Genomic DNA, 21,211 nt, shown 5'->3' with positions numbered 1-21,211 from the left:
TGACAAAAAGGAACATGAGCCCAAAGAATCCACTGTAAGAATGACATCCAGGACTTGCTTTTATCCTGTAAATGACTCTCAGAAATTATTTGTATTTGATCATCACAATAAACCCTTGAGTTTGGAGACCCGGACCATTTCATTTGGAGACAGGAGAAGAGGGTCTGGAGGCAGGGAACCTAAGGCCAATTCACATTGACTTCCTAGAACTAAATCAAAAGGAAAACCCCAACTTTCCCTGCCTAGGTAACAAAAGGCTTAAAGGCTACTCTCCTTGCACACCTGCCCCTGCCTTTTTCTGGGTGACAGATGTACCTTTGATTAGTCCCCTCCCACAACCAATCAGGCTGGTGGCAGGCCAAGTCTTCATTTGTATAGGAGTAACTTTGTAACTTCACTTCAGCCTCTGATTAGTCACTTTCTGCAACCAATCAGACTGACCATGGGCCACTACTTCATTTGCATGGGGCATACACCAGGTGGCCAATGGGAAACCTCTAGAGGGTATTTAAACCCCAGGAAATTCTGTAACTGAGCTTTGAGCCCCTATGCTCAGGCTTGCTCCCACCCTGTGGGAGTGTACTTTCATTTTTAATAAATCTCTGCTTTTGTTGCTTCTTTCTCTCCTTGCTTTGTGCGTTTTGTCCAATTCTTTGCTCAGGATGTGAAGAACCTGGACACCCTTCAAGAACATGGACACCCTAACAATTTCACTTCCTCAGGGTCACTGCAGGAACAGTGAAGACAGCAGCAAGAGTCCAGCTCTCCCAGCTCCTAGGGCACAGTGTCAGCTCCCAGAGCCACACCTGCCCCTGCACAGAGTCCAGCTCTCCTGCCCCAGCACATTCCCACACCCGCATTTGCCACTGTCCACGGACACCATCAGCTGACTTGTTGAACAGAACTGAAGCATCTGAAACTAAACTGGTATTCTTATTCCCCAAACTGCTTCTCCTCCTGTACCACCCGTATCTCTCTTCACGTCGCTCTCCACCTTGAAATCATCCTTTGCCTCTCCCATCCCCCAACACCCAAAATTCCACCAGACGTGGGAAGTGAATCCCTGATGACACTACCTTGGAAATGGCTCTCAAATCCACACCTCTCTTCTGTTCCCACTGCTGCTGCCTACATCTGGTCCTCATTAATTCTCTCACACAGACTGTACATTTCAAGGGACTCCCGCCCTATAGTCTGCCTTGACCTTTCTGTAGCTCCATTCACCCTCCACACTGTGGCCACAGCAATTATTTCTAAAACTAGGATCTGAGTGTGAAAACCAACAACCCTGTGCACAGGTGAAAGCAAGTCCAGGGTTTGTGGGCTGAATATTTTATTTGGAGGATTCTCTTTCAGATCTACAATAACTAATCCACTGGCTGGGCACGTCTAGGAGCATAATCCTGTGCACAGGTGAAAGCAAGTCCAGGGTTTGTGGGTTGAATATTTTATAATTTGGGGGATTCTCTGTCAGATCTACAATAACTATCCCACTGGCTGGGAACACCTAAGATCATGATAAATGATTATTTCTAGTTATTGATTTTTATGGAAACTCTTGCATAACAGCTTATTCCATTTTTAACCAACAAGCCATTGGTTGTGTAGTCTCCCTGATCCCCACAAGCCCTCTGAAACAGGTGAGGCATATATTTCAATGATTACCATTAGGGAGAGAGGAAACTGAGGTTTGCAGCACCTCTCTGACTTCTCCAAGGTCCTTCAGCTAGTTGTGGCAGAACTGGGGCTCTAATGCAAGTTTCTCTGATTTGCAACCCTTTGCCCTCACTCAATACCCACCATGCTACCTGCTGGGAGCCCCAGCTCACCCCAGGATCAGCGAGGAGCCTGGCAGGTCTCCTAGGAGGCTGGAATCATGGCTGTCCTCCTGCCTTCCCCCAGAGTGGGTGTGCACAGCTGCAGTGGGAACCCCCGCCCCCACGCCGTGCAAAGCTGCCTAAGGCCTTTCTCTAAACACACCCATGGTTAGGGTGGGGGTTATTTCTCAAAGCTCAGAGCAGCAACGGCAGAGCCCCATGGTTAGGAACATATCAGCAGAGAGGTAGCAATCATGGTTACTAGTTTCTTGGCCTGGGACCAGTGCCTTAATCTTTCAATAATTTCCACCTCTCAGGGTTGCTCTGAGGCTAAAATGCCAGATGTATGCAAAGCACTTAGCATAGCACCTGGCATTTACTAAGTACAAAAAAAAAAATCAATGGTAGACCATCAGTGAAGACAGCAAGCACTCAATGCTCAATATCACCTGATACCCAGTCAGCGTGTGTGTGTGTATCGTTTTCTCGTGTAAATAGCACATGGGCCTACCGTAACAGAATGAAGAAGCCTACAGCAAGGCCGGCCACGACTAAAAGGACAGCAGGAAACACAGCAGCCAAGATCACGAGAATAAACACCACCATAAAAAACTGCTGTAGAAAGTTCTCTGCATGAAACGGCAGCCTCACATCCAGCTCGTCCATATCCTTGGAAAAATGGTTCATTAGCCTGCCAGTGGGAGTCGTGTCAAAGAAGCTCATTGGGCTCTTTAAGATCTGTGGAGAATGGTAGAGAGTCAAACAGAGTCGAGATGTGTGCTTAGTAAACCCTGCCGCTCTGCTGGAGGGGAAATTGTGAGCACAGGGCCTGACCTTTTTTCCAGGGCACAACACAGTGTGTCAGGTGATCTTGGGAAAGGGAGGATGCACCTCATTCTTGTGGCCACCGTGAATGAGTGTGAATGTGGGGATTCAGTCTCTGTGGGGAAGTCCCGAGAGACCCCCTATAGGTCAGGCTTCCCCTTCAAATCTAGGATGCAGCCTGAGACGGAGAGGCTGATGCCTTTGTCGGAGGAAGGAATTTTGTGCCCCATGGCAATAAAAAGCTAAGTTTCACTTTGTCTCTTCACCTCCAAAGTGTGGGCCCCACCCACATGCTCTAGCCAGGGCCCTCCCAGCCCCTGGCTGCTGCCCACCACAGCAGTGGAATGCGGAAGGGGCCAGAAGGATCTCTTGAGGGACGTGTCGCACTCAGGGCTCTTTGGAGCAGGAGTTGCTTTCTTGGCCTGCACATCTCTGCCGTGGAGTGGCCTCCCCCGCCTCCATCCCCCAGCCCAGCCTCAGGGCTGATCCACCCCCACAGCTCCCTGGAATCTACCTTCAGTTGGTAATTAGCTATTTGGGAGACTCTTCCCAGACTAGACTGCAAGCTCTATGAGGGCTCTGGCTGTCCCCAGAGCCCAGCACCATGCCTGGCACACAGCAGGTGCTCCGTATACCTTGTTGACTGAATAACTGGGTACACCTGCAATGCTTGTGGCCATACCTTATCAAACACTGTGTCATGCAGAGAGGAGGATGCCGTCAGTGTGGTCTTGGTGAAGACAAAGCCTTTGGTGACACCAAACACCAGCACGAACACCATGCTTGCAGTGTACACCCACTGGTACACATGCTGACCGATGTCTGCCAGCACCGCGCCGACCTCACACATGGTCCTGTTGCCCTGGGGCCCACAGGTCATCTTTGGAGAAAAACAAGAGAAGCACCAAGAATTGATAAATTCCTGCCAGGAGAACAGGAATTTTCTGGAGAATCTTTCCAGAGAGAAGAAACTAAGAAGAAGCACATGAGTGTTTTGAATGAGTCAGGTGGGTACAATCTAGTCTGTTCCCTTCTGGGGCCTCTGAGCTTTGTGAGGTTCCTCCGGCTGGCACTCATGACCCCAAGGGGCACCTGACTTGTGAGCTCAGCACAGTGGGAAAAACAAAGCAGAGAAACCAGACGGGCACTGGGCAGCCATCCCCGAAGCTCACTGCACCTCGGGAGACCGGAAGCAATGCTGGGCTGGGAAGATCAGAGAGGCAAATGGGGAATCGGAATTCCACAAGACTGGAGGAGTAACCCTCAGGCAGCCCGGACTGGACAGAGGATCAGGAAGTGACCTCCAGCATGCTGAGCTGTGTGGCAGCAGCCACCAGGCCTTCGGGGCGACTCGGGGGACTTTCTGTATGATGGGCCAGCTCCATAGTCCCTTCCCTTTCTTTTTTCCAAGGGGTAACTGAGAGGGTGCTGGGGTACTGCCCTGGGATCTTTAGTGGGGAGGAGGGTCCCCAGTGAATACAAGTGGCTCTCAGAGGATTCAAAGAATCTGTGGCTCCATCCTGTCCAGTGAAAACACACAATTTTGCCAGCACTTCTGGGGAGAGGGCATCTCCTCGCCCTGAGAAATTGGCAGTTTCATTTTTCTCTGAGCTGTGTGCTAAAAGTCAAGACTGCCCTTGGGGAACAAACAAGCGTCTTTCTTCTAAATGCCATTTTGCTGATTACAGTCATAGTGGAAATGTAAACCAGAGGTGGATGACACGAACATCCTTAAAAGCAAAAGTATCTCTGGGGAGTTGAGGGATAGAAGGCCCAGCCTGAAGGGGAGACACTCCCATGCCTTTGTGCCGGGGCACCAGGGCCAAACACATGGTTCAACCCCCATGGCTGCGTGTCTGGGAGGGCAGGGGCAAACACACAGTGTCCGGGGCACCAGGGGCAAACACATGGTTCAGCCACCATGGCTGCGTGCTTAATCAGCCAACGGCAGTGGGACTCCCGGGGAAGCACCAAGCCTGTGAGGAGGCTGCACCCTGACCCTAAACCTCGGGCTTTCCAAGGACAGGGCTCTTCGTGAGTGAGGGGGGATCTGGGAGAATCCGTCTATTCCAGAGATGGCTCTCTATTTCTGCACAGAGCAGGCCACCCATCAGCCTCTCCCCTTGGGACTAGCTTTGGAAAGCTGTGCCCAGCAGCCTGCCCCTGTCTCCCCAGTGCCACCACCCTTTGGTTGTCATAGCAACAGAGCTGTACCAAATGTAATCTTGGAGGATGGGCCAGCGCCCCCACAGCATTCCCCAGGGCTCCAGGAAAGCTTTGAGACCATTAGCCAAAAGCTGGGAGAGCTCCCAGCAAGCTTGAGAGAGAGTCAACACATCAGTTCTTCCCAGGAAGGGCCCTGCAGAGAAGGGTCCCCCATAGCTCTGTGGCATTTGCAAAGCCTGAATCTGATGCTTGCCTGTCCTGTCCATGCAGAGACAACTTTGGGGAGCAGAGACAAGTGGGACCTTCTGGCACCAGGCAGTGTCCGTAACAAGATGCCAGTTTCTCTTTAAGAAGACACAAATCAATGTTAGGGTTTCCCGGAGGAAACTTAAAAGAGAGGCTGTGAAACCAATCTTGTACATGCCTGATTCCAGACAAGCTGGGGCACAGTCTTCTTTAGTTAACCCTTTAAAATCTGAAAGTGGTGTCTATACCCTGCTTGTCCTGAAAAATCAAAGGAGATTCCAGGGATTTGGGTCCTGTGGTATAAGCACCTGACTTCCACTTCTTGAAAAGGGCAGAGGGATGCATGTGGGCTCATGGCATGGTGGCAGGGGCAGTTAGATGCTCTGGCAGCAGTGTTTTACTCCAAGACACAGACTCGGCATCTTCCAATGCCAAAGGGAAACTCACCCGTGAGCCCTTGTCCAACCAGAGACCCAGCCACCAGTTGCTGAAGGCAGAGCTGCCAATCATCAGGAGGAAGAGGAACACAGTGAAGAGAGAAAGGAGGTACCCTGCAAGAGGAGGGGAGAGGCCCAAGGAGCTGCAGACATGAGCACGTGGCAGGGGCTGACCTTCCTCAGGACCCAACCCTGATGGGAAATTCAAAACCTGCAGGAAAAGGACTCCACGCCTGGGAACCACCTGCTAGACTGATGTGGCACATCTGAGTGTTGGGGCCCTGAACCGTGGGGACATCTGTTCTACCTGGTTGGAAAATGGGTCCAAACAGTGAACATATTGGAAAAACCACCAATGTGCACTTCAGTAGAAGTGACTCAATATTCTTTAAAAAGAAGCCAAGGAAGGCCGGGCATGGTTGCTCATGTCTGTAATCCCAGCACTTTGGGAAGCTGAGGCAGGTAGATCACCTGAGGTCAGGAGTTTGAGACTCACCTGGCCAACATGGTGAAACCTTGTCTCTACTAAAAATACAAAAATTAGCCAGGCATGGTGGCAGGTGCCTGTAATCCCAGCTACTTGGGAGGCTGAGGCAGGAGAATCGCTTGAATCTGGGAGGTGGAGGTTGGAGGTTGCAGTCAGCCGAGATTGCACCATTGCACTCCAGCCTAGGTGACAGAGGGAGACTCCATTTCAAAAAAGAAAAAAAGAAAGAAAAAGAAACCAAGGAAAACCCAGTCTTGCTGGAGAGAGACAGAGAATGAAACTTTTATAGGCATGTTTTGCACACTGAGATGAGCATCTTGTATGGAAGGCTGGCAATGGACTGGCCACTGCCGTACAGAGCAACTGGAGTGCAAGGGTATGGTTCATGCTGCTGCTCACTCCACTCCAATAAAAGAGAGTCTGGCAGCTTTAATGGAGATAAAGAATGATTCCATTTAAAAGGCTGTATTATCAGACGTTGGTTTTTAGGAGGGGAAAAAATAAAAGCATTGATAAATGGCCCTAGCATAAAGAGAGTAATTGTTAAAGAAATCATAAAACGTGAACCCAACAGTTTAAGACAGGATTTTTAAAATGCAAATTAAATCAAGAAACTCGTTGTTTTATACTGAACCTCCAGAAGCCTTAATGTACGTGTGATATGTTTTCCAGGTCACAGTTCCTTCCTGGGGGGATTCAGTCTGGATGAGCTGGTGCTCAGGAACTGTGGAGACAAACACAAGTGCCACGGCTCTCACCACTGGGGTGGGGGCCCAGTGAGGCAGGCACGGCCCCTCTGCGGACTCCACAGCACAGCTAAGGGGGCTGTGATGCATCCTTCCCACTCGTCCCATGCTCTCAAATGCACTTACAACACACTTTTGCTCATTTTATGCTACTTGGTCCTCAGTACAGCCTGTGAAGTAAGCTTCTGGTCTCTTGAGAAATATTTATTAAGCATCTACTATATGGTCAGTCCTGGGGATGCAAGGGTTGTCTTGGTCTATTTCTCCTAGAAGCAGCACCCAAGAAGAGACTATGAATACACGAGGTTTATTTGGGAGCTAAAGGGAGTAAGGCGTGTCACCAGGCTGGCGACCACTGGGGGCCACTGGGGCTTCATCCCATGTGAAAAATCTCAGAACCAGTGTAGGCACACACTCAGGGCTTTTCCACGTGATGAGAGGGATCTGGGATTTTTCTATACCGATTCCTATTGGTCATGGGGTAAAGGCCGCTCCCTGGGTAGGGGTGTTAATTCCCGTACTTCCAGCTTGACATTGGCTGGCATCTCCTACAAAGAGCCCCCAGGCAAAGGAATGCAGAGGTGGCATTTGGGAGGGTGCTGGGCGTGCTGAAGTGGTAAAGGCACCCTTGTCATCCGCTACAGAGTAAGCAAGAAAGAGGCAGGTCCTGTGTTCCCAGAGCTCACGCCATACAGAAGAAAACCAACGTATCCCCCTAGGTCAGCTGCTGCATGGACACCTGATTCCCTCGATGTCTGTCCCAGGTTCTTCCATTCCCCAAGGGGAAGGGAAAATGACTGTCAAGTTCTCATGGAAACAAGATTTTGGAGGACAAGGGATGCTGGATAAAGCAGCTCCCAGCAGCCACTACTGAATGCATGTCTCTTCCACTCCTCCACAGAGAAACGCGAAAATGTCACCTCCAAAGCAGAATTATACACCATACTTGGCTTTTATAAACAGAGATAAATAGAGTTAGAAGAGGGGGCACCCCACATACGGACTCTGTGCACTCTGGCCCAACAGGAAAAGCTTTCACGCCTCAAAGGCACCTTGCTGAATAGAGCCACCATTATACTCGCTGCCTGGGAACCTGGAGCTCCTTTGAAAATGTTCAGCCTGACATCAGCCCATTGTGTCTCCCTCTGAAACTGTAAAATGAGGGAGACGCCTCAGCATGTGGACAGAGCCTAATGAACAGCATCCAGGAGCACAAAAGGGACTGGTCACATTCCCTCGCAGCCCACAGGCCGGGGCAGGAGTGCCGCTGATGCTCTGTTTGCCTTGGCTGTGCCTTAGAAGATGCTATGATGCCAGGCAGGTGGGCAGCGTTGTCTTTAACCAGTTCACGAGTCTTCCCTTCCTCCAACTTTCACCGCCCTTGACAGCCCCATTGTTTATCCTTGAGGACTAACTCACTCTCCAGCATGAAATTTCACAATTACACTTTCCTCTCCAGAGAGGGGTGAGTGATGAGGAAGTGAGGGGCAGAGATTACTCTCTCCATGGGACCCCAAATCCCAGGCACCCTGGAGGTTTCTCCAAAAAGCACAGAAGAGATATCTGGGTACTTCAGCCCTGGAAGCCTCTGGAACTGTAAAACTATGTTGCCTTTCCAAATGTGCATGCATTTGTCACAAGCACCATTGAGGATGCCAGATCTCACCAATTCGAAGGCTCACTTCTTTCCCCCACATTGTAACATCTCTGGAATCTGGATGTGCCTTCCATTTGCTAGTATGTCATATTGTTTAGTTAGCAGAGATTTTTTTTTCTTTCCAAGTGGTAGGTAAAATGGTGGCAGCCTTTAAAAATGGATGGCATCTTAAATTTGAGGAAATATGCTAAGTTATTTTTTGGCTATGCATTATTGAGGAACAGAATTCTAACTTTGAAAGCCACCTTGCTGTGTGTACTTTGAGGACTATTGACCCCAGTCCTCTCTGTGTCCAGCATGAGGCAAGGGGCAGAGTAGGTGCTCTAGGGATGTGGAGTGAATGAAGGCAGGGTGTCTACGGAGGGGAAGAGGTGGCCTGACGAGGTGACCCCCACCAGGCTCATCTTCCACATCTCGTCTCCCCACCTCCCTGGAATCTCCTCCCGCCCTCAACCTCAAACCCTCTACCCTCTCCCACTTTCTCAGTGGGAGTGTCCCCAGCAAACTCCTATACAACCTTGAAGGACCAGTCCAAAGGCCACCCCCTCTGTGAAGGCCTCCCTGACGTGTTTGTTTCTCTTATCCAAATTCCCCATTACTCTTACTGGTTTCCCATAGTTACCCATCTGCCTGAGTCCCCTCCAGACCACAAAATCCTGAGAACACGGGCATCTCTTCTTGCTATCCTCAGCCCAGTTTAGTACTAGGCACACAGTCAATGCTTAACCTTTATTTGTTGAAAGAATGAATAACCTTATCCCACCTCAATCCCTTCACTGCTTCATAATCTGTTCTCAATGCTCCCCATAAAAAGTGGGAAGCTCTGTGTCTGCCTTTGCCTCTAATGAATCCCTGTGCATTACTTTGATCTCTCCAGCTCATAATAACTATTGAGCATCACTGTTTGTCAGGCAGTGTGTGAATCACTTTATGTTCATTTTCTCATTTAATTTTTACAAGAAATTGTGGTTGGTACTACTTCCTCATTTTATAGATTAGGAAGCTAAGGTTCAGAGTGGCCAAGTATCTTGCTCAAGGTCACAAAACTCGTAAGTGGTGGAGCCAAAATTTGGACTTAGGCAGTGGAACCCCAAGGCACACAGTACCCTAGACCATCCTATTCTGGCTGCCCAAAATGACATGCACAGTGTCTACACTGTCTGTATCCCAAACGGTAGATGCCCAATACATCCTTAAGTGTATGTGACCAAGGGGATGAGTGGTAAATAAATACCTTTTGTGTCTACAAATTCTGAGCCTGTTTCAGATTCTTTTCCTTCATCTTTCTCATTTCCTGGAGCCAAAACTAGGGTGAGAAATAGAGATCTGTGTCCATTCAAGCCAAGGACAATAACAGGGATGGGATTCTAACTAATCATACCAGCATCTCCTTCTCTCTCAGTGGGGCTCTCCTTGAAGGCTTCCACCATTGCTGCATTGTAAAGATGTTCAGGATCCTGGAGACAAAATGAAATTCCTTCTGAACATAAGTGACAGGACCTCTCCCAGGCACGAAATCCTGAGGGATTCCTCCCCAGTTGCTCCCACACCTGCCCAGGTGTGAGTTACCTTGAACTGCAATCCTCGCAGGGTGTGAATCAGTTTTGCATAGTGCCCTCTCTCCTCCATTAACTCCTTGTGGGTTCCCTTTTCACAAATCTCTCCATCTTCTAATAAAATAACTTCATCACAAGACTCTAAGAACTGCAGAGGTAAGTGATCGACAATGAACTTCTGCCTGGAAAGGAGAGCCCATGCCAAACTCCTCTCCAACCTTAGTTACCACTGTTGACTTTAGGGACCAGATCATTCTTTGTCTGAGGGGGCTGTCCTGTGCATTGTAGGATATTTACCAGCCTCCCTGGCCTCTACTCCACTAGATGTCGGTAGCACCCCCTCCTGGAGGTGTGACAAGCAATGATGTCTCCAGACATTGCCAAGTGCCTCCTGGGGGCAGATTGGCCCCCAGCACAGAACCATTCATCTAGTACCCACAGGTCTCATGAGTCCAAAAAAAAGCCAGCCTTTGGCTCTCACAGTGAAGCACACTGAATCTTCCTTTGCTACTGCTCCTTAAATGAGCTGCCTTCCTGAGAAATCTGATCACGGCCGGGCGCAGTGGCTCACTCCTGTAGTCCCGGCACTTTGGGAGGCTGAAGCGGGTGGATCACCTAAGGTCAGGAGTTTGAGACCCACCTGGCCAACATGGTGAAACCCCATCTCTACTGAAAATACAAAAATTAGCTGGGTGTGGTGGCGTGCACCTATAATCCAGCTACTCAGGAGGTTGAGGCAGGAGAATCACTTGAACCCAGGAGGTGGAGGTTGCAGTGAGCCAAGAAGGTGCCACTGCACTCCAGCCTGGGTGACAGAGCAAGACTCTGTCTCAAAAAAAATTAAATAAATAAATCGAAATCTGTTCATGGAGATTTGGAAAATAAAACTGACAGTCACAGCAGCCAGGACTTGGTAGGGAGGGGAAATACGATCTTCACGAAGGTCCTCCTCTGTTCTAACATTACAAGCCTCCCTCATCATCCCCGTTTAGCCCAGGAGAAGCAGACCATGGTGTGGTCTCCAGGCAAGAGGCCACATTCCCTGGCCTGAGGAATTTATGCCAGCTTTATCTATGAGATAAAAATACAGCTACATTTAATGCTGGCATCCCACATTTTGCCCAAAGCACTTCCGTTATGTTTAATTTGAATTCCCTTCATTTCCATATCATTCCTGAGATCAAAGAGTTCTGCTAAGAGGGTTTTCCTTTCATTTTGGAATGAGACACAGAGCTCTCCCCCCAGGATCAATGAAGCCCCTTCCTAGAGGTGGGCAAGATGCTGAGACTAAAGATGGTTTGACAGAAAGAAGCCTTTGCAGTATGGGCCAGAGGTCTTCCCTGATACTGCACAGTTCATCCAAGGTCAAATCAAGCTCTGCTGCTCTTGATTATAAGCCTGAAAGAAGTAGCTGTGTTTGGTCATTGTACACTTGATTGGGGGAGTTGGGAGGGTGCCCAAAGGCTGAGTGATAACAGTTCTAACAGCTTGGACAGCTCCAGCCCTCATGCCTCCCTCCCACTAACTGCCCAGCTCCCTGTCTTATCAGCTGATTTTTCAGATGGGGAAACAGAGACACCATAAGGCTGTTCCAGTCCCATAGCCTTTTCTGCCTGTACCACAGCACACACTCCAGCTCCAGGAGCTCCCAGGGAAGCCCCCTCTGGCCAGCAAGCCCCCAATTCACTCCAGAGATAGGAGGCAGATTTGAGCAGCTTTGTTCTGCAAGCCGTCACCAAATCTGCCCCTGGGTTGGATTTCAGTGGTTTCCTTAGAAGAGCGATCATCCACCCCAACCACTAAGATGCTTGCCTGTGGGCCTGAGAGTAAGAGCAGAGGGAATAGGCTCTGGAAAAGCCCCGGGCCCCAGTTCTGGGGCTCTAAGTTCCATCCTCCCTGACAAGGCACAGCAGGACCAAGATCTTGTGCCACCTGGTGGCTACCTGCCTCTTCCAACTTGCAAAAAGTTAGATAAAATGACAGGGGAAGGCGGAATCTGAGGAGATGGGCTTGGTGTGAAGATGGCTCCTGCCTGAGGTCATACTGCGGCTCAGTCAGTTTCAAAGACTGAACCAGGACCAAGGTTATGATTCCCCTCATGAGGACTCCTGGAGGGACAGCCGTGACCCACATCTGTCAGGGACAAGGCGTCCCCCTTCAGATCCCCAGAGCCCTCAGAGGACAGCCCTCCCTGCTGCAGGGTGTCTCCAGGGATATTCCAGGTGCAGAGCTAGGGCTGCCAGGTTTAGCATCCAGACTGGGCCAGAACCCATTCTCCGTCACCTCATGAAGGTCTTGAAGAAATCCAACCTTGTCCTCCATCCTAACTCAGGCCAGAAGAAGAACTAGGAGCTCTTGTCCACACCAGCCCAGCATGATGCTTCCTGGAGGTGCTCAGGCCCACTCAGAGGAAATCCAGACAGTCCCCATGCACAAAATTCTGACGCCTGGAGCTTATTCCGGGACCAGAACTCTAGCCCTGGGCAAAGGTGGGCTCAGGCTAGTGGCAGCATCACAGCAATGGGAAAGCCTGGTTTTACGGGGTCTTCGAGGAACCCCCTCTTTAGGCTGGTCCTCCTGGCCACTACTGGAGGGTCCTAAAATGCTGGCTGCAGCATCCTATAGCCATGGCAACCTTATTTGCTGCTATTGCCCCTCCCTCTCCACCCCAGCTTGACTTACCTTGGCAAAGACCTGCTTCCTGCCCCCAGACCAGGCCCTTATGTAACATGTTCTCTGCAGGTAGCAGGAGAGTAAAGAAGACGGGACTCTTGCTCTCCTGCCCCAATAGGCCTTTCAACATAAGTCAGTCCCGAGGAATCTCTCGTTGGGCAAGGAGACACCCACGTGCACGCATGAACACACACGTGCACACACATGCACTGCCCCCCCTTCCCCCACACATCTCTGGGGATTCCTTACAAAGAAGAGAGAGGGAGATGGTCTGGAAGCAGGGAAACCTCTCCTGGGAGGAGGAGGTTCTTGGATTCCCATCAGGCATTCAGGACCCCTTATGTGGCACCAATGCAGTGAGGACTGTTCCCACTCTGCCAAATTCTTAAATTCACTGAGGTCAAGCCCAGTCACTTTCTTCAGTGAGATTCATGCTCCTTAGCCTGAGACAGTGGCCTTGAGCAGAGAGAGCTTCCCCAAAGCCTCAGCCTTAGTCCCAAAGTCCTGGCTTCAAGCCCCTTTTCCCTGGGGTGTGATACCTGGGGCATCTGGGCCCCTCATCCAAGAGGTCTACTACCCCCTGACACCCCCAGTCAAGGTATCCCTGGCCTCAGGCTTGCCCAGAATTGCTGGAGTAAGGGTGGGGCCGTCATTGTTTTCCCTGGCTCCCCATCTTACCAGGGGCCCAGAACTGGGTGAAGGGTGCCCCAGTCCACCCACAGGCAGGACTCAATTGCTTCTAGAGAATCTACCCTCTGGTGCAGGAAAAGTCTTGGCCCCACTGAGGCCATGCACAGAGTGGAACAGGTGGGCCTCCTGGGAGCCAGGAAGGCTGGGGAATCATGAGTGTCTCTTGCATCCCTGGCTCCCTCCCCACGTTCCCAGCCGAAGACAGGCAGATATAGGCAGAAGAGGAGGCTCTGTGAGCATCAGACGCCAGCCACACCCATCCCGTGACTTCCTGGATCCTGCATGTCCCATCACCTGTAGCTGGTGGGTCACCAGGACGACCGTCTTTCCCCTGAGTGTCTTCTTAATGCACTCCTCAAAGACGTGCTTCCCCACGTGGGCGTCCACGGCCAACAGGGGGTCATCCAGCAGGTAGAGCTGACGGTCGGAGTAGACGGCACGGGCCAGGCTAATCCTCTGCCTCTGCCCCCCGGAGAGGTTGAGGCCCCGCTCCCCAATCTGTGGACAGGGACATTGCTACTGCCCATTGTCGGCCCACCCTGAAGTTCTTGGGCAATGGAAGCTTCCTGGAGCTTCTCAGGACTCAGGGGAAAGACTGATCCTCGCCACATCCAAGTTCCTCCTCCCCTTACAGGGCCCCCGGTCACACAAGACTCTGTGGTGAGTGGAAGTGCTCCACTTGTCTACCTCTCCAGGAAGCCCGGTGGGCAGTGGCAACAAAGGCAAAGCTCTTTCCCATGAGGAGTGAGGGGTGCCCATCTCACAAGACCCCAGCCCAATGCAGATCCCACAGGGAGGGGCTACGTCATTATTATCACCAACAGGAATTGTGTGAGCAGAGAGCTGGGGAGAATGCAGCAGTGAACCAGAGGGAAACGTGGCTGGGTGCAGATGGAAAAGGGAGTTCCCTATTTTGTTTACTTGCAGAGCAACTATCCCATCCCTAGGCAACTCTAAGCACTGTGGAGAGATCAGCCTTGACTTCCTGGTTCATCATCAGCACCCTAAGGCCTGGCACCATGCTGGGCACAGAATAGGTGCTCAGTAAATATTTCTGGAAAGGATGATTGCTTACTGTAGGTGATTCTATCCAATGGAACCCAAAGTGAACTCCATGTGTTCAGCCAGACGTTGAGCTAGGCATGGGGGGGGACACACAAGCTGGACAAGAGAAGTCCCCTCTCCCTGGGGAGCTCCACGGTGGGCAGGTTAGTTATGTACATAATAGCAACAGCAAGCAGAACTTCACGAGTGCCTGCTGAAGAGCATCAATAGAATACTTTGCGGCAAATTATTCAGGTGGTGGGACTTGGGAAAGCCTTCCTTGAGGAGGTAGATTTTGGGTTGAAACTCAAAGGATAGTGATGGCACAGGAGCAGAGACTTAGAGGCTAGGAAGTGAGTGTACACTTTGGCAGGCAGGTAGGAGCATGGCCTGGAAGGGTGAACCAGGGCTGCAGTGTGGGAGGTCTCAGATGCAGGCCAGGAAGGCTTCACGGCCACTTCCTTAGGGAGGCAGACTGAGGGCCCCAGCAGAGAAAGACACCCCAAACTGCCTTTCCTCAGAAAGGTTTAGCCTTCTGATCTCCTCTGCGGCTCCTAGGCAAGGTGAGGAAGATTGTGCAGAGGGCACAAGAAGGGTGGGGACCCGAGATGGCAAGGTGACTCCCCTGGGTCTCTTGGGGTGGCAGGCTCAGCCCAGGATGGAGCTAGCACTTTGGACAAGCACCCCAGGGGGCAATGTTTAGAGGTGACCCCCATACTCCTGGCCTGGGCAGAGCCAGTGAGGCAAGAAGGGGCCCTGGTTTGCAGGACAGAGCCAGCCCTCGGGATGAGGAAGCAGTTTTCACCAGAAACCCTTCCTGAGAGGACAGGCAGATTGGGAGTAGCCCCAAGAAGTGACTACACTGTGCCAAACACCAGTAAGCTTGGTGCCACGTCCACTGTGACATCCAGCAAGTATAGATCCAGAGGGAGAATTCAGAACGGGTGGAACCTGAGCTTTGCCCACATGTCCTTGGGGCATCTGGATGTGGAACAGGGGCTTGCTGGCCTCAGCCCTTTGGACCTGAGCAAATGTACTGTATGCAGCTACAGTGGGCTTGCGCTCCCAGCCCTGCTCACCTCAGTCAGGTCTCCATAGGGGAGGTCGCTCAGGTCCTTCTGGAGGCCACAGACGCGGACTGTGTGCTGATACCTGTTGGTGCAAAGCTCAGAAGTAGTTGGGTGAGAAAGACCCCAAGCACTGCTGCCCTGGGCTGCTTCCACAGGCGCGGCTGGTGTCGCTGGGGTAAGGCCAGGGGTGGCGGGTGCTACGTCCAAGGCTCCCTGGCCAGTCGCTCTGCCTTCGACCCAAGGGTAGCGTCCCATTGACCACTGGCCCCTCCCCTGACCTGATGCAGAGTTGATTCAGGAATGGCCCCTCCCCTGGCAGGGTTCTCGACACGCAGGGAAGAAGATAACGCTGAACAGGAAAGCCCTGCAGGAAACATTGAGGGCGCCACCTGCTGGACTTTCGTGAGAGTCAGAGGAGGGGTCACCCCTGGGGGCTGCAGTCACTGGGGATGGCCTCCTGGGGCACACAGGGCTGAAGTAGGACCGTGGGTGGAAGAGAGGGTGTGTGCGAAGGAGGCTAACAGCAGGGGGCTGGGTGGTCACCAATGACGACATTGACATTTGCCCAGCCCCTCCACAAAGCTACTCCATCCACCCCTCACTGCTACTAGGTTGGAGAGAATGGAGTTTTCTCCCCTGCGACAACTCGGAATACTGAGCCGAAGGGAATGGCACCTGAGGTGAGCGGGCGGAATGGGAGAGAGAGTGGGACTCCTGCTCTTTGGGCCTCTTGGCCTCTCCATTGTGCCCCCTCAGCGTCACCCTCTGCCTAGCCCTGCAGCCCAGGCTTTGGGGAGTTTGACAGCCAAGGCCCTAGCCAGCTCTGCGGTAGCCAAGCCGCCAGGACTAGCACCCCATCCTGCAAAAAGCAGCAAAGCTGTGGGGTCAGCCCCACAGCGGTCCCCAGGGACATGAACCCGCTCTGCCCCAGGGGAGGCCTTTGGGGACTTCTGGCACCGAGGAACCTAGGAAGGTCCATGGTCACTGGGATGTCGTCCCCATGTTATGACAGATGCCCACACCCTCCTCCCTCGGTTTTCTCTGCAACTCAACCTCACTCATACAGCCCCCACCATAAGCAGAACCTTCCCCAGGCATCATAGAGCCCCCGCACAGCGGCCTTGGGGACCCAACTCCTGCTCAGGACGCCTGCAGTGCCTGGCTCAGGTTTGTGCTCCCTCCCAGTAGCTGCTGAGCAGCACCACTGGGCCTTTAGGTTTCTGTCCTGCTCAGCAGGTTGCCTGCCTCCACAACGGCTGATTGGTTGGTTGATGACAGATTGATTGATTGATACCATTGGCATTATCCTCATCAGGACCCTCTTTCCTTCAGTGAGTAACAATGGGCAGGCCTCACAACTCAGACATCGAAAGACAGACCTTACCAATAAAGAGGCAAGAAAGACAGCAGGCAGGCATGAGCAGCTGCCCTTCTAGTTGCACACAGGCCCCAGAACAGAACCTGGGCACGGCCCGAGCATCATGCCCACACACAAACTTTGGGGTTGGCGTACATAGCAGTTATGATGAGGGGCCTTGGAATCAGAGAATGGGTTTGAATCCAGCTGGGCGACCTTGGACAAGTGACTATACCTCCCTGATCCTCACTCTCTGCTCAATAAAATTGTGCGAACAACTAATTCTCATTGGGTTGTTGTGAGAATGGAGCAGAAAAGCATGTGAAGCCATTAGCACAGTGTCTGCTGCATGGCAAATTCTCCATCAGTGGGGGCTATAATTGCTATTACTACATTTGCCAATCTGTGACTACAAGACCCAGACTGCGCAGCACATCTTCCTCCCCTCAACACCTCCCACCTTCAATTTCCTCCCACCCTCCTGATTCCTATGGCCCTGAGAGCCACAGTTTCTGCCCTAGGAGCAAAACCTCTGCTAAATATGCCACATATGAAGGATGCTAGATCCATCTTTCAAAGCCCAATTCAAGTGCCATCTTCTCTTCCCTGATCCACCATCCTCTCGTGATCTCTGCTGCCTTGGAACAATCCGAGCACGGTCTCCTGCCACCTGGCTCATTCCTCCCTGGTGCACTGTCATTTCTGTGCATTTCTTATAGCCCATTCCAGGCTTGAGCATCTTAAGGGCAAAGATATACCTGAGCCATCTCTGCCCCCATGTGCCCTGCATGCTGCAGGCATTTGGCACATATTTGCCTTCTGAACGTCATTTTGATGAATAAGGCAACCCTCTGTCCGGTCTGCTTCCACAGACAGAGAAGGCATTCCAGGTGGGTGGCACAGGCCAAGAGATGCTGAGCAGAGTAATTTGGCTGCACTGATCACTGACTCCTGCACTGATCACCTTCCTGCCACACCTGAGCCTCCTGGCCACAGGATGGCATGGCCAGGGAAGAGGAGGTGAATTGACAAGCCTCTTGATGAGAACATACATGCTGCCATACCAGCCAGCAGGGACAGAGTTAGTGGGTAAGATGAGAAAGGCCAAACTACCACTGGAGAGCTGACAGCCAGATTCCTAAAACCAACTCCAATTCTCTTAATTAAGCATTGTGATGCCTGGGAAGGTTTCTGAGTGACCCAGCTGTCAGGCACCTCCAGCTCCAGAAAACTGATGTTGATCTGGAGCTCAAGGTCTAAGTCCAAGACTCAACTCTGACATTTAATAGCATTTAATACTTTGGGAGGGTCAGCTAGCCTCTCTAGGCCCTTTTCTTTATTGGTAAAATGGGGATATAATGCCACGATCTCCCTAAATGGGTGGTTATGGGACTCAAATGAGAGAATGTACATGGCAATACACCAAGCAAAGCAAAGAACCATAGGAAGCCATTACTTTCCAGAGCTTAAAGATGATGGTCCAATCAATGGTGAATTGGATAAAGAAAATGTGGTATACATACACCATGGAATACTATGCAGCCATAAAAAAGAACAAAATCACGTAGCAACATGAGGCAGCTGGACTTCATTATCTTAAGTAAATTCACACAGAAACAGAAAACCAAATATCACATGTTCTCATTTATACATGGGAGCTAAACCACGGGTATGCACAGACATAAAGATGACAACAAGAGGCGGTGGGGATTCCAAAAGGATGGAGGATGAGAGGGCGCACAGATGAACAGCTTCCTATTGGGTACTATGTCCACTAGAGAGTGAACAGGATCAGTAGAAACCCAAACCTCAGCATCATGCTATATACCCCTGTAACAAAACTGTACCCCCTGAATCTAATGTTAAAATTAAAATTTAGAAAAATCAAACGTTTCAGAAGTAGGGAGAGAATAACTATAGAAATGTCCAAGGTGATCACGGTATTAATGAGTTTTTTTTTTTTTTTTTTTGAGACGGAGTCTTGCTCTGTTGCCCAGGCTGGAGTGCAGTGGTGTGATCTTGGCTCACTGCAACCTCTGCCTCCCGGGTTCAAGCAATTCTCCTGCCTCAGCCTCCTGAGTAGCTGGGATTACAGGTGCCTGCCACCACGCCCAGCTAATTTTTGTATTTTTAGTAGAGACAGGGTTTCACCATGTTGGTCGGCTGGTCTCGAACCCCTGACCTCATGATCCACCTGCCTTGGCCTCCCAAAGTTCTGGGATTACAGGTGTGAGCCACTGCGCCTGGCTAATGAGTTATTAAATGTTCTTAGAGAAAATATTTCTCCCCAAATTGCTGTCTGTTCATTACATACTACAGTTATTACAAACATATACTCGCAATTTTCATGTTGAAATATATAATAAATTAAAATTTATCATTGTCACCATTCTGTGCAATAGATCACTAACGCCTATTTCTCCTGTCTAATTGAAACTTTGTACCCTTTGGTCAACATCTATCCTTTCCCCACACTCCCCTCTCCCCCAGTGTCATATATCAAAACACAAAAGTGCACCCCATAGATAGATGTAATTATGTCCATTTAAAAAATAAAATGATATAAAAAAGATGATGGCTCAAAATAAATCAAGTAATTATAAGTTGAGTTTTGTTTTTATTTAGTTAGATCATTCTGAGGACACTACCAGTGATAATATATCCTGATAGCTCTGATGTCAATTAATGTCAGGGCTGATTCATTACATACTTGCTCATGATTCCGAGCAGTTTTGGGTACTCAGCCTAAAGCAAAATTGCTGGATTCACTTTTCTCTAGTCAGACCACGTATGCCCTGTTGCAGAGAACCTCAGAACATATGCTCCTCTGCCCTGGGAATGAAGTGCCGATTCTATCCTCTTCCCAGCGTGCAGTCGCAGGTCTGCAGAAGTTGCCTCTCCTGAACGCTTGGCTCAGGAAGAGGAAAACCAGTGTCTGTGTGGATCTGATGAATGTTTAATCAGAATTCATTAAACTCAGAACCCACTTAGCAGTCATTACCAACAGCATAAGCATCTGTAGGAGAGTGTGTACCAAACACAAATATGCCTCCTGCTTTAAAAGTTAATATTACCTTTGGTGATCATACTTTTCTCCAAAGAGTATGTTTTCTCTCACATTTCCATGAAAGATCCACGCCTGCTGTGAAACGTAGGCCAAAGTTCCATTGACCGCCACCACCCCTTTCTGCAGCTGCATCTGGAACAACAGGACCGGAGAAGCTTCAGGAGCCAAGCCTTGAGGACTTTTCCTCGGGTGCCCATTGCACCCTGGCACCCACATACTCCACAAGCATTGGTTCTGAAGGTGCAAGAGCGTTGACAGGACATCTTGTCCATGCACCAGAAAGCCCAACCATGCAGATGCAGAATCTCAGAGTCAAACACCTGTGCAGGGCCAGGCAGGGAATGTTTAAAAAGAGGCAGTGGTAAGCTCTGCTACAAACGGGAAAGCTTGGACTGCAGGGCTGCTCCCAGTGCACACGGCACCTGGGCCCAACTACAACAGGATGTTCTCCGAACAGACTCTTCACAAGAGGCTCCCCTTCCTCCAGGTGCACTTTCTCCCCGGGAGCAGGGCACCACCTGCACAGCTGTGGGTGTTGGCCTTGACACACCCCATCTTCAGGAAGCAGCCTTGACTCAGTTGCATCGTTGGTGCCATGCAAGGATGCAGGCCTGATGGAGCAGGATTTTCTAATTTGTCCAAAGGAGTCAAAGATCCAGTTTTATATGAAATCTTTGGACTTTTAAAGCATTCAGCAATCCAATTAAAACTATGCATGGGCTCCAGTTTGTGACCCCGAGTACATATGTTCACTTAAGATGACCCCTCATCGTGGGCATCCAATAGACAATGGTAGACAGCGGGGATGCAACGTTTAAAGTTATCAACAGAGGGTACATGTGGGGCAGGCCACAGTGCTCAGGGCTGATGTCACGGGGCAGTGGCAGTGGGTCCAGGGGCAAAGAAGGAGAGTCACCAAGGCGGCCAAAGGATGTGATGCCACTTCACCTCAGGAGTTGTGCAACAGACAGAGAATTCAATTTGGAGAAGAGACCATGATAATAACAATAATAATCGTAGTATTTTTAATGTGTAGGGTATATTCCGTGCACTGAATTAAGTGTATGTTCAATGTTTATCACCACGACTGGCCTTGCAAATTACCCTATAGCCAACTATTGCTTACACGATCTCATTCAATCCTCATCACAACTCTCCTTAGCCCCATTTTACAGACAAGGAAACCAAGTGGTTTCATGAGGCTCAGAGAGGTGAAGTTACCTGCCCAAGGCTAAATAGTGAGCATGTGGCAGAAACAGCTGGGGAACCCAGGCTGTCCAGAGTGCCCCCCTGCCTCCCCAGTGACCACAGCCAGGGGCCTGATCCCACCACTGTCTCATGGGAGATAGATTCAATGTTATCTCAAAATTTCC

The 21,211-nt window shown here is 50.5% G+C and overlaps 1 protein-coding gene across 1 annotated transcript in view; it reads right to left on the bottom strand.

Annotated features, from left to right (window-relative positions):
* The window catches only part of ABCC12 (ATP binding cassette subfamily C member 12), a 72,871-nt gene that overhangs the window by 18,534 nt on the left and 33,126 nt on the right, over positions 1-21,211 (bottom strand). Inside the window, 10 exon segments of the mRNA XM_003263023.3 lie at positions 2,329-2,555; positions 3,325-3,522; positions 5,502-5,605; positions 6,613-6,702; positions 9,616-9,687; positions 9,754-9,838; positions 9,951-10,085; positions 13,595-13,798; positions 15,424-15,496; positions 19,846-19,970. Of these exon segments, the coding sequence (XP_003263071.1) occupies positions 2,329-2,555; positions 3,325-3,522; positions 5,502-5,605; positions 6,613-6,702; positions 9,616-9,687; positions 9,754-9,838; positions 9,951-10,085; positions 13,595-13,798; positions 15,424-15,496; positions 19,846-19,970 (1,313 nt within the window).

The sequence above is a fragment of the Nomascus leucogenys genome, chromosome 2 (assembly GCF_006542625.1).
Source record: "Nomascus leucogenys isolate Asia chromosome 2, Asia_NLE_v1, whole genome shotgun sequence".
Classification (NCBI taxonomy): Eukaryota; Metazoa; Chordata; class Mammalia; order Primates; family Hylobatidae; genus Nomascus; species Nomascus leucogenys.
Note: the sequence above shows the minus strand (reverse complement) of the source record. Positions and strands in the feature narration are given on the sequence as shown.